Here is a 12,344-nt window from a genome sequence, read left to right as displayed (position 1 = left end):
AACAAATGAAAGCCCGTTCGCCTGAGACTTCACTTAAAGAAGAATCGACCCGGCAATTTGGTGAAAGAAACCCTCAACGACGCGCCAACATGACACGCATCTCAGAAGCCGTCAAACGGGACCACGCCCGCATCAAGGCGGCGTATCGACGCCTGCGAGAGGCCGACCCAGAAGCCCGCAAACCAGACGAGTTCATCTGGGAACTGGATCGCTACTTGATTGTCGAAGACCTCGTTGTGGCTCCCGCTCTGGACAATCACATAGCCAATGGCGGCAAGAGGCATCAACGGCTGTCTGACGACTTTGACAGTGTGAGTGCATCTCCTGACCTTGTCCTGGGATACCTAGGATGTGTCAATGAGTGCAGCGGCTGACAGAGTTGCAGATGAACGCAAAGCTCAGGCACATGCAGAAATTCGACCCTGCCGAGGCCAGCTTCGACTCGTCACTCAGTGCTATTTGGGTCGACCTTGAACCGCACATCAGGGAAGAGTCGAGGGGTGACCTCAGGCAGCTGGAGGAGAATCTCTCAGAGTCGGACTCGAAGGCACTGGGGAAGAAGTACGAGGACATCAAGGAGCTGTTGCAGAGGCCCTATGGGAAGGACGGCGTGCCGGATGCCAGGACCCTGGAGGCCATTCTGGAGATACCCAAGCGAGAGCTGATGGTCAAGCTTGGCATCTCGGGCCAGTGATGTACTCACAGTACTCGGGTGGATACAAGGAGCAGGTTGGGACAGATAAGTAAACCTGTGCCACGAGATATCAATGATTCTTCTCAGTTTGCAACTGTTATTAATATCCACGACTTGACGGTCACCGTTCCTGACTGCCCTCTGTCGTGCGCAGGTATTCGGTGCCTTCGATTTGGTTACAGCTTTGGGTTCCGTTGTATCACCCTATGCTCTGTTTCTGTCATCTTCAGTCAACTGGCTGCATATCTGCCCATGAGCCTCCGAGGTCAGAACCCACGACTCCAATACAAGAACCTCGCTCTTACGGGAAAACCTGATATGCTCGCGTGACCAGCTCCACAAATCGGCCCCCCACCACACCACGGCTGTTGAATGGTTCCAATTGTTCATCGCGGCCCTTTAGGGTCATCGAGAGTTACGTCACTCGCGCCTACAAGAACGGGGTTGCAAACATGAACTTTGACCAAAAAGCCATGTGGATAATAAGGGTCGCCCGTTGACCAGCTACAGATTAACCATGTCGTTTCTGTTGCACTCACAGCCATGTGGTCACTCGTTCAACATCGCCGTCTTCAGAAGCACGCTACCTCGCAGGGCACCAAGACCTCGTCTGAGAAGGTCAACCTCCCTAAATCAGTTCAAGGATGCCCAGCAGATGCTGAGCAAATGGGACCCGCGCCAGGCTTACACCATGAAGAGTCCAGAGAGGGTCACAAAGTTTACATCAAGACAAATGGCGACGATGACCCCGTCGACCCCCGCAACTGGCCGCTGCTTGACCGGGTCAAAAACATCGCCATCCTAGCTTACCTGGTCTTCGTGCAGGCATGGGCCGGGGCGGCCGAGTCCATGGCGAATAGCGCCGCCAGCACCGATGAGGGCCACTCCAAGGTCGCCGAGAACCTGGCCATCTCCATGTACCTGTTCGGCATAGGGGCGGGCTCCTTGTTTGCCGGCCCCATATCAGAAACGGTCGGCCGGAATCCGACCTACCTTGTCTCGACCTTTTGTTTCCTGCTCTTCGTCCTTGGTGCTGCGCTGGCGCCCAACTTCGGGGGTCGCCTAGTATGCCGCTTCTTCATCGGCCTGTTTGCCAGCGCCACGTTGACCATCAACGGCTCCAGCGTCAGGGACCAGTTCCGGTCGGTCAAAAGGGCGTTTGTGTTCCCCGTCATTGCGTGGGCAAATGTAGCTGGTAAGTGTGCTCTGGCAGGACACCTGTTCTTTTAGCCATTTCCTTTGCTAACACCATGACCTCTCACAGCACCCATGATTGCGCCAATTGCCGGTGGCTGGATCGTTGAGAATCTTAACCTCGGGTGGCGCTGGAATGAGTGGATTACGCTAATCATCTCGGTTCCGGCTTTCATCCTGGCTTTTGTCTTCCTCCCGGAGACTTACCTGCCCGTCTTGTTGGATTGGAAAGCCTCGGGCATTCGACGGGCCACAAATGACAGGCGCTATGTTTCGGAGCATGTGTATTCGAATACCTTCAAGGCGCAGATGAAGAAAGGGCTTACCATGCCGACCAGGTTCTTTTTCACCGAGCCCGTCATTGCCGTCCTCGGCATCTACCTCATCCTTCTCTACACCCTCCTCTTCACTTTTCTCTCGGGATTCGACTACCTCTTCAGCGAAACCTACGGGCTGTCGACCGCCCTGACGGGCTCGTGCTTTGGCGCCATCGCCTCAGGGGCAACAGCCTTCACCCTCCTGGCGCCAGGGCTCTACAGCTTGGCCCGGGCAAGAACAGAGCACGTCCGGGGCGCCAGAGTTTCGCCCGAGTTCCGTCTTTGGCCAGCCATCGTGGCCGGACCGCTCCTGCCCGTCTCGCTGTTCTGGCTCGGATGGGGCAACTACAGCAGTGTGTCGATCTGGTGCAGCCTGACGGCGTGCTTCCTGTTCGGCGCCGTCATGATCGCCATCTACGTCAGCAGCTACGAGTACATCATTGACAGCTACGGCGACCACTCTGCCATGGCGTTGTCGAGTATAACTTTTCTGCGATACATGATTGCGGGAGGCATGGTTATGGCGTCGAGGCCAATGTACAGCGGGATTGGCGTCCACTGGACTATGACCTTGCTCGGCTGCATCGCTACTGTCCTCGCGCCGGCTCCCCTGATCTTCTGGAAGTTGGGGCCGAAACTCCGGAAGAAGAGCCCGTATGCTGAGAGTCCGGATGGCAAGCAGTGAGGCAGGTTCATTTGTCGTGGAGTCAATGAGAGACTTTGGAAATTGATCGATACCCCTTTGTATTTGACGGGAGTAACACATGTCTGAGGTCTATGTAGCGTCCAACTATTACTATCTTCCTTCAATTGAAGCATGACAATGAGACGGATGCGTATAGAGAAACGATAAAACTTGAAGTGATGGCCGCCGACCATTGGGCCCAGCGGTTGAGAGCTTGGGACATTCATCCGCCCTACCAGTCAGTTTGGCGCAGGGACCGTTGCACTCGGAGCATTTACTAACTAGACCTATAGTACAGAATATGGCTGCGCTTGCGCCTGGACCTCTTGGTCCCCATTCTATGGATGGTGACGGCAGGATGTCCACGCTGTGCGACATTTTCATCTAGAATGGATGAATGCCGCCCTCGGAAGCAGAAACCCTGCCGAACCGGGTATGGCTAGTCTACTATGTAGATGGGAGTGCGGGTGGATTTGTCATTTGTTTCGGGAGAGGAGGGGGCTCGCCGCTTGACGGTGATGAACGGTCTTGACAGTCGGGGCTGTTGCTCCGAAAACCTTTATGAATGGAGACAACAATTCAACCACCCGTCATGGTGACCATGGAATGATGGGAGCCCACAGATCAACCAGAAGAGAGGAACGCCCTAGATCAGAATTCTCTCGTGTTACCAAGGAACTGGACTCGTCGATGTAACCTCGGGGTGTCAAGCTGGGTTGCATCATTCGACAAGACGTTGGGCCCCGCCCCCGATCTTCGAGATGCGGGAAATCACTCCGTATCCCGTACACAGTACGTATAAGAGCGCGCTCGTCAGGTACAGGCGCCATCTTTTTGGCCGGAAGCTCTCACGCGAATGACAAGATACATGTCTTCCAGCACAGAAGGCCGAGAACGCCGCCAAAGGACCCGTCCCGAGAGTGCCGGAGCAGGGCCAGCGAATCCCACAACTCGGCGCCCCTCCTTAACGGCAGGCTAATGCAAGGGACGGGACAGCCATCTTGGAAGACAATCGGACTTGAAGTGGGAACCGCGGCGCATTCTTGCTGACCCGGCCACCACATGGCAGCACGTCAGCCGTAGCTTGGCAGGCACACCCGCCAGTCGAGATTTTTTCGAGTTCTTCTCTGCTCTGCGGCAGACCTCCCTACCTTTGTCATGCCTTCGAAGGCACAAACTCGCGCTCGGTAAGACGCAGGAAGCAGAGGTCCTAAGGCTCTCGATCAGCTCCGAAGCTGGAAACTCATCTAACCGGGATGCCACCATCCCTCAGTGCTGAGGGCATGGACGAGCTCAGGATGATGCGACGACAACGCATCAAGGGCAAAAAACTTGCCCACGCTCGGGCAGTTTGTTTTCGATGCGCCCATGGTTAGCCAGACCAGCCAATTGTCCATTGGCGCGGTGTCGCAATCTGTGTCCCTTTCACCCTCCCAATGCATCAGTCTCTGTGGATGCGGGGACGGACCCCCGCGGTAGGATCAATGAAGTTGACGTGGGCATCGCCATGTTGAATCAGACGGGGGGCGACAGGACAGCAACGCACAACATGCACCTGGTGCAGCCCAAACCCCGCGGGGAAAGATAGCGACAGAGAGTGTGCCCATGCAGTCCACAGTCGAGCATCACCATCTCCAGTGTTGTCACGACCCCGAGTCCCAACTCTCTCGCCCCTCGATGGGACCGGCCCACTGCACAAGTCGTGGGTGTGCCACCCGTGGCATAACTGAGAGTTAGGAGGCGGGCAGCATGTTCCTGTAACACATTGTCTCCCTGTATACTGGCAGCTGCTCCGCTCGAACCAGAGCAATCACAACGCTGCTGCTCGGCAGCACAGCATGATGATGACGTTGTCCCATGTTGCAAGCTGGGCGCTCGCCGAGTGAGAAGGCCGAGGTTCAATGTAGTTGAACCGTGGGCCGGTTGTGCTGGTGCAGCTTGAAGTTCAATCATAATCCCTCAGGCGTATTCTGAAAGCTTCGATGTGGCCACGTGTGGAGTTGTATCGCTGATCGAGTGACGTTAAGAAAGCTGGGCCCGAAAAGCGCTCTCGTTTTGGTGTGTTGGGTGGAAGAGAATCAACCTCTTATCAGGGACTGGGAGGCTTGGCCGCTAACGGTGGGCATTGACCCAATGTTCCTGGGCGCGGCGACAAGTGTTTGTCCACAATGAATGACACATAGAGATGTCACTGGCAAAACTGGAGAGTCCATGCAAAATCTGGCAGACCCACATCGCCAGGCGATCGCCTCAAGCCCGGGCAGCGCCAGAATTTTCATGAGCTTCCTTTCCCTTCTGACTTCGGAACTCACCGGCGACGGGAGGTCGCGATGAAAGACGGTGGGCCCGGTGTGTCCGTTCAAATTGAAATGTCCCACTCCAGGTGCAGTCTCCAGTATCCGTACCTCAGCCCGACTGTCCTTTTCGACCTCATTCGTCAATGGTTCACAGTCAACCGAGCTGTGTTTTCCGTCCAAGTTGCCCGCAAACCATTCAGGTTTTCCCGCAAAGATGGAAAGAGCCGCATTTGGAGTTGGGACATGGGGCGGAGCCCAATTCGTGCGGAAAGAGCGGGTTTCGTCCAGTTTTTTGCTCGCGCCTTACTGGCCAGCGCCAAAAAAGCCGTTACCTCCACCCGTTGGCGGGCCGCCGGAGGGCTGGCAGCCCTGGCAGCCACTTGCGCATGCACAAACTCGTTCGTCCAATCCAACTGACCGCCACCACGGCCCGCCAATTCAAACCCTCAGACGAAGTTTTTGGGATGCCAGAATCCACCCCATTGCTCCATACCAGCATCACGGCGGGGGCGGAAAACCGGCCAGCGCGCTGTTACAACACAGCAGCGATATATTGACGCCATTGAGCCATTCAGGCATCATATCAATACCGCACCGCATGAATATTCCGCCCGTACGGAGTACTCTCCAGTAAGAAGCGCCATCCCCCACAGCCCACACTTTGACCAAATCGCCAACGGCGCTTCACGTGAACTGTGAGCTGTGGCCACAGCCAGTTGTCAGTTGCTCGAAACGAACCCCCTCTATCCACCCGTCCTGGCGCCACAATGTTGCCCAACCGTGTCGCCGCGCATTCTTGTCCTGGTTCGGCCTCGCAACCCCGTTGCGGGGCTGCCTGTCAGGTTAGCGATGGCCTCAAAAGAACTGATTGGCTGCTGGGCACTCCGGCTCCGGCGTCCCAGATCCCATACTTCCCAAGGCCCCAGCAAGCGAGGCCTCTGACCCCGAGGCCAAACCAGAAACGCGCCGTCTCTCCCAACCCCACGCCGGCGACGTCGCAGCGTACAGTGCCCGAGTACACGTGGTGCCAGTGGCAGCAATATGGACGCTTCCCAGTGCTCCGGTCCTCGACAGCCCACGTCTTGCAATCCCATGCATCCATATTGTGTTGTGCCCTCCGGAGTGACGACCCTCTCCCTCCCCAAACAACCCCAAAGAGATGCACTGCACGACGAATTGACGGGGCAGGAGCAGTGGCAGTCCGCGCTGCCCAGTTTACAGCCTGGAACGTTCGACCAAATCGCATTCGTCGAGCGAATCCCGCGACACACAAGGTGCCGGCAGCCAAGACACGGAGGGGGTTGAGGGTACTTCCAGTCGTGCGACTCTCGTAGGGAGCTGCTGCGGGGTTCATATAAATCGCGAAGCTTGAGTAGATTCACAATCTTCAAAGCTTGTTCGTGCTTTGCCTTTTCCTGTTGAAAGCTACCGCAGGTCTTTTGGGCCGTTTACCTTTCCAGTACACTCGGTCCGAGGAACTTGGTCAGCAACCCAAACTTCGTCATCATCCTGCGGAGCTTCCACTGGGCTGACCAAGCTTCCAACTGCCAATTGCCGGCCCCCTGCTACTCCGCCAGCACAGCCAGGCTGAGAGCTCGCCCATCTGGGTCGGGCTGGACGGACCGGGCTGGGCTTCCATCCACCGGCCCCGCAAAAACAACTTGGTCAACCAACGCACAACTTTGCCGGGAACCATTCACACACCCCTGTCGGTGCCACACATCCAGCGATCGCGTCGAAAGTGGCTCCTCCAGTTTGCTATCAACAAATTGTGCCTGGGCCACCCACCTCCATTCTCATCCCCAGTTCCTCCCATACCGCGAGCCCCGTCGAGATTTCGCCTTGAGACCTCACCCGTTCCGCACACTCACTACCGCACCACAGATGCTTATGCGCTTCTAATGTCGTCTGGATTGAAGCCGTTGCTGCTTCCGCGGCTCGTGGAAGAGAGGAGGAAGCTGGAACAACACGAAAGCGACGGCGAGCTGACATCCCTAAACCACATCTACGACTCATCTTCGTCCGACCTTACTTCACCTTCGCCTGTCGCATCGACGTTTTCACGCACCAACCACTCGAGGTTCTCCGGTTCCTCTTCCTCGCTCGAGCTCACTTTCCATCCCTGCACCGACAGTCCGGCTTCGCCCACGCAGTCGCTGCACGCGAGCAGACCCAGCAAAGCGCAGCTCCCAGACGTGGAAGAGGAGCCGCCAGAGAGGGAAGAGGAGGAAGAACCCGCGACCCCGCCCAAGCACGTCGACCGCGAATTCGGATTACCCAACTACTGCTTGTGTAGGTGCTCTCGCCGGTTTTCGTTCAAGGTTGCCAGTCTCGATCCGTGCTGACCTGACGGCCAGGTGATGTTCCTTGCTCCCACAATGGCGACCCTGCGCAAGGCACAGTCATGTATTCTTACATGACCTCCGATTTGGACTACGACCTCGGCTTTCTCAGTGATGGCGACTTCAACGCGAATCCCCGGCAGAAAAAGAGGCGCCATGGCTCCGATGCAGGCTTCTCAACCTGGAGCACGAGGCTCGGGTCGAGATTACCGAGCTTGCCCCGCTGGCGATCCTCATCTACTTCCCGTCGCCATGACCTAACCTTTTCCCCTGCTTCGGATCCTTCTCTGCCGGAACCGCGCCCGAGCTTCTCTTTCGCCGCTTCCAGGAGGTCTTCTTCCATCTCGGGCCGAGACCCCCGCGACCAAGATTCGGTGCCCGCCACCCCGGCCCTTTCGTTCTACGGGAGCTCCGAAAGCGTTGTCTTACCCCCGCCCCTCGACGACGTGCCGGCGACTCTTGGGATGAGGGTAGCGCGTGATCGCGCCAACGCTACAACACCGCTCTTACCGCCGTTGGTGATTGAGTCCGTCGTGAGCCCTACGCAGACCGCCCCGTCTCTTCAGACGTCTCCCTTGCAGTCTCCATCCATGATTCCGTCGCCGGTTCCCGAGCTGCCGGCAGTTAAGACATTCCCCACGCCGCCCCTCAGCGGCAAGCCCTCCGCCTCTTCCCTGCGGCGGCGAGGGACCATCTCAAGCACATTCGGCGATGCGCCGTCTCCCATTCCCTGTTGCTTCGACCACCAAGACTCCTGGTCCGACCGCCTCGGCCACGCAAATTTCACCATCGAGCCTAGGCCATACGTCGCGGAGACGGTGGACCTCGCGACGCTCCAAACCTTTCGCGCCGATTGGAACCTCGCCAGGACAAACTACGCAAAGCACCTGGTGCGGACCGGGGAACACTACGGGTCGACGTCAAAAACGTACGCCCTGACGCAAGCCAAGTGGGCCGAGCTCGAGCTGGAATGGCAGCGGAACGAAGACGACCTTGTCCAACGGCTCGGCGAGCTGTGGAAGGGCGATCCGTCGGTGATCTCGCAGCTGCGGCGGCGCACGGCCGAGGAGAAGCTCCCGCCGCCGCCGTCCATCCCCCAGATGCTGAGTGACGACGGCAAATTTCCGGAGCTCGGCGACGTCGAGATTGTCGGGCCGATGGTCCGCGAGGCGGCCATGGTCCGCGAGGGCGGCGGTCAGGACGATAAGCGGAACAGTGCGTCGGTCTGGCTCAAGAACCTGGCTGGGAAGGTCGGATTACGCAAATGAACGGGTTGACGCTGTTCTTGCACGGTCTTCCTCCGTCCGACGAGACGATGCATCCCTTACACGATTGTACGAGGACGAGTGCATGACGATCTAATGGAGGAGAATTGGACCTACGCGACTTTTCCGCCTACGATTTTTGTTCTTTCCTATCCTTTTGCCAATCAAGATACCCCATCGATTGCCGTCATTCCTTTTTTATCCCTACATGAGCTGTTGTGATGATTACTCTGTCCAAGTCCATTCCTTATCTCCTTAGCTTGCCCGTCTTCTCAAGCGCCACGAAGCGAGGCTGCATTTTCTGCTGTATTTACGGTTTCTACATTCTAGTGTCTAGTTTTTACTATTACGCTCTGTATACAAAGAACATGCCAAAAGCACAAGCATGTATGGGTCGGTCTGGTTGCTCGCGATGGAGTTTTGCGTCTAGAAAAGGTGTAGGACGATGATGACGCTCAAAATAGACGGGATATGGAGGTCAACTCTCTTGGGCGTCCTCTGAAGACTTGGAATTGGAAGTTTATACTTTTATTTTGATAAGCCGGATATCGTTTGCAAGATGCGCTTGGAGAGATGATGTTACAATTACGTGAGGAGGGACCAAGGGGGCGTCGCTGGATGTGATCGAGGTGTGCTGTGGCATTTAGCACGAGCGGTTTTGACTGTCACAGTCCATGTAGTGAGAGGGCCAGGTCAAACTGTAGAAGGGAGAAAGATGGTTACAACCTATGCTGTACTCGCCATCGACGTTCCACCGTGGTATTCAATGTCGGGCAAGGGTTTCGATGTCGGTCTATCCTGACGCCGTTCATGAGCTAAGCATACTCTATTATCAAGTGCACCGTGAGGCTGCGGGCTTAGAGGGTATCAGCTATCTACGGCATAGATAGGCTATAGAATTCTCCAAAAGCTGAGACACCTCTAGCAGACCTGATAATGAAGATTCGTCCACCAAGAGCTCGCCTCCTCCCTCGCGATGAGACATGGCCGGCAGCCGCGACTACCAACCTTCCGATCCTCTCCTGTCGCCAGTTGCCTTCGCCCAGTTTCCTTCTCGCATATGCCTACATTTGCTCTCTGTCATGTAAATATGCAGAGGTCATGCACCTCGCACACACCGCTAGTGACTACTGGCATATAAAACATGTGGCGTCCAACAGGGGCGTGTTCCGCATGCGCACCGTGGCCGGCTGCCGGCAGGCGTGTTTCACGTTTCCTTGGTCTTTGTCCGGTCGGTTAGATGCTTGGGGGGATGGACCGGAGAGGAGGAGGGGGTTTGCCTAGGTATGGGATGGGTTTGGGTTTGTGGGGTGAACAAGAATAGAATATGGTTCGAATTGGAATACCTCAGGTACGGTGCTGTTTGGGGACAAAGAGCCCGAGATCATCTTTAGAATCCATAGCGTGGATGGGCTCTCGTCTCTGTATGTGTACTTTGGTTGAGAAGATGTCCTCAGTTCGTTTTCTAGCAATTTCCAAATTCGGCCAACTGGCTTGCACACCCTTTTCTGTTTCGACTCGGCTCACAACGTACATCCTGATGACACCGCACTCGCCTACCCACGCTGTCTATGAAGTTGTTCCTGTAGAACCAACTTGAACTCACGCGCACCACCCCGCTTCCTCGTGGCACTGAATCAATTTTCTCGGAATCCCGTCACATTGAAGATGTCGAAATCAGTGCCACTCCAAGAGGAGATAGCCCCCGCCGTGCAGCGCTGATAACACATCAGAAGATAGGGGTCAATTTCCTAGGGAACTTCCACTGAGGTGGCTTTGCTTGTCTAGGAACGGCGGCCGGCCGGCCAGAGACATTTCTGAGCTACCTAGGGACTGTAATTCTTTATGCTCTGGCTGATATATATTTGAAACGATGGTGGGTGTGCTGTCAGATATGGTTTGTACCTCCCTATGGCTCTGCTAGATCAACACCTCTCCCTCCATTGTATTATACCAGGTCTAGATCCCAGAATGCCTTCTACAATTCAACAGAGGGCGCCTACGAGCTTTGGTTGAGGTCGGTCGGCCCCAGGGCCAACCAACAGGGCATACAGCTGAGACTTCCAAGGATCGCCCACAACTTGAAGTCGTGGCGCACCCACAACCGATGCCCACCTCAAAGCGCAGCGCCGATCTCCTTGGCCATCGGGTTCAAGGGAGCAAAGAGCGGTGAGGCGGAGGTTTAAAAGTGACGAGGAAGGTCGTACTAAGATAAACAGGCTCAGGGTTCAAAACAGATTTGACTTCACGTGGAACTAAGAAGCATCATCCATCATGATCCCGGAACTGCGCAAGGCATACAACGAGGCTTTCACGCCCGAAAAATACCAGGCTTTTGTACAAGACCTTTTTAGTAACCCTCCCGGAGAGCTTGACTTCCGTGTGGCTGAGACGCCTCTCTTCGTATCCCGCGCCTTTCGCGATGCGATGCTCGACGCCTGCGAGCGCATCATCGACACTGTGCTCGCTTCCTCGTAGCACGCGCTGAGCGAGAAGGCTATCCCCCGACACCTCCGTATACCGCACGAGGACGCGCACCCGCACTGCATTGTCTTCGATTTCGGCATCTGCACCGGCGCCGACGGTACGCTCGAGCCACAGCTCATCGAGATGCAGGGTTTCCCGAGCCTCTTCGCCTACCAGGTGCTGCTCCCCGAAGTAAGCGCACGCCATTTCGGCAAGCCCAAAGGATTAACCAACTACCTCGGCGGGCTCGACAAAGAAGGCTACCTCGCAGCGCTCCGCCGGCTCATCCTGGCCGACGAAGACCCAAAGCACGTGGTGCTGCTGGAGCTCTTCCCCGAGCAGCAGAAAACCCGTATCGACTTTGCTGCCACCAAAGCCTACCTCGGCATTGAAACAGTGTGCCTCACGCAGCTGCAGCGCGATGGGCGCAAGCTGTTTCATGAAAAGGACGGCGCGCGTCGAGATCCGCCGCATCTACAACCGTCTCATCTTTGACCTGTCCCAGCAGCCTGCCGAAATCCAAAAGCAAGGCAAGCTGTTGCAGGAAGATCTCGACGTCATGTGGGTGCCGCACCCAAACTGGTTCTACCGCCTCAGCAAATACACGCTCCCCTTTATCCATCACCCCAATGTGCCGCCGACGCAATTCCTAAGAGACGTTTGGAAATGGCCGGCCGACATGGAAAACTACGTGGCGAAGCCGCTCTTCTCTTTCGCCGGGCAGGGCGTGATCGTCGACGTTACGCGCGAAGCGCTTGAAGCCATCCCCGACCCGGAGAACTGGATCCTGCAGCGCAAGGTGCAATATGCCGCTGTGATCGACACACCGGACGAGCCTGCGAAAGCCGAGATCCGCATTTTCTATTTTTGGGAACCTGGGACGCCCCGCCCTGTGCCCACCAACAACCTCGCCCGCCTGTGTAAGGTTAAGTTGGTAGGCGTCGACTACAACAAGGACAAGGGGTGGGTTATTATTCCTACACCGCTGTGCCCTTGGGCTTGCCGGACCTTCAACAACTTACTATACAGGAAAACCGCGCCCTCGTGGGCCGGGTGAAAAACCCATATCGACAATCAAGGAAAC

The 12,344-nt window shown here is 56.3% G+C and overlaps 5 protein-coding genes across 5 annotated transcripts; all 5 read left to right on the top strand.

The window, feature by feature from the left end:
• The first annotated feature begins 34 nt into the window (after positions 1-34).
• N657DRAFT_692945 (uncharacterized protein) lies at positions 35-829 on the top strand. The gene is made up of 2 exons (XM_062797193.1): positions 35-311; positions 386-829. The coding sequence occupies exons 1-2, from the start codon at positions 90-92 to the stop codon at positions 692-694; spliced, it is 531 nt and encodes a 176-aa protein (XP_062644227.1). The 5' UTR covers positions 35-89; the 3' UTR covers positions 695-829.
• A 408-nt stretch (positions 830-1,237) lies between these two features.
• Positions 1,238-2,890, top strand: N657DRAFT_658382 (MFS general substrate transporter; the record flags this gene model as incomplete). The annotated part of the gene is made up of 2 exons (XM_062794891.1): positions 1,238-1,889; positions 1,959-2,890. 2 exons carry the CDS (start codon positions 1,238-1,240, stop codon positions 2,888-2,890), a joined length of 1,584 nt encoding a protein of 527 aa, XP_062644226.1.
• A 2,959-nt stretch (positions 2,891-5,849) lies between these two features.
• On the top strand, positions 5,850-6,735 carry N657DRAFT_154460 (uncharacterized protein). The gene has a single exon (XM_062785982.1). The coding sequence runs from the start codon at positions 5,955-5,957 to the stop codon at positions 6,519-6,521; it is 567 nt and encodes a 188-aa protein (XP_062644225.1). The 5' UTR covers positions 5,850-5,954; the 3' UTR covers positions 6,522-6,735.
• Positions 6,736-7,088: 353 nt separating this feature from the next.
• Positions 7,089-8,797, top strand: N657DRAFT_683561 (uncharacterized protein; the record flags this gene model as incomplete). The annotated part of the gene is made up of 2 exons (XM_062796583.1): positions 7,089-7,479; positions 7,545-8,797. 2 exons carry the CDS (start codon positions 7,089-7,091, stop codon positions 8,795-8,797), a joined length of 1,644 nt encoding a protein of 547 aa, XP_062644224.1.
• A 2,271-nt stretch (positions 8,798-11,068) lies between these two features.
• On the top strand, positions 11,069-12,317 carry N657DRAFT_683560 (uncharacterized protein; the record flags this gene model as incomplete). Its single annotated transcript, XM_062796582.1, has 3 exons — positions 11,069-11,197; positions 11,273-11,658; positions 11,708-12,317. 3 exons carry the CDS (start codon positions 11,069-11,071, stop codon positions 12,315-12,317), a joined length of 1,125 nt encoding a protein of 374 aa, XP_062644223.1.
• Positions 12,318-12,344: the final 27 nt, after the last annotated feature.

The sequence above is a fragment of the Parathielavia appendiculata genome, assembly GCF_033297405.1.
Source record: "Parathielavia appendiculata strain CBS 731.68 unplaced genomic scaffold N657scaffold_16, whole genome shotgun sequence".
In the NCBI taxonomy this organism is placed as follows: domain Eukaryota; kingdom Fungi; phylum Ascomycota; class Sordariomycetes; order Sordariales; family Chaetomiaceae; genus Parathielavia; species Parathielavia appendiculata.
Note: the sequence above shows the minus strand (reverse complement) of the source record. Positions and strands in the feature narration are given on the sequence as shown.

Coding starts and splice junctions, on each gene's coding strand:
- N657DRAFT_692945 (XM_062797193.1), top strand. CDS start 90: ATGACACGCATCTCAGAAGCCGTCAAACGGGACCACGCCCGCATCAAG. Junction 312..385: donor TGTCTGACGACTTTGACAGT/GTGAGTGCATCT, acceptor ACAGAGTTGCAG/ATGAACGCAAAGCTCAGGCA.
- N657DRAFT_154460 (XM_062785982.1), top strand. CDS start 5,955: ATGTTGCCCAACCGTGTCGCCGCGCATTCTTGTCCTGGTTCGGCCTCG.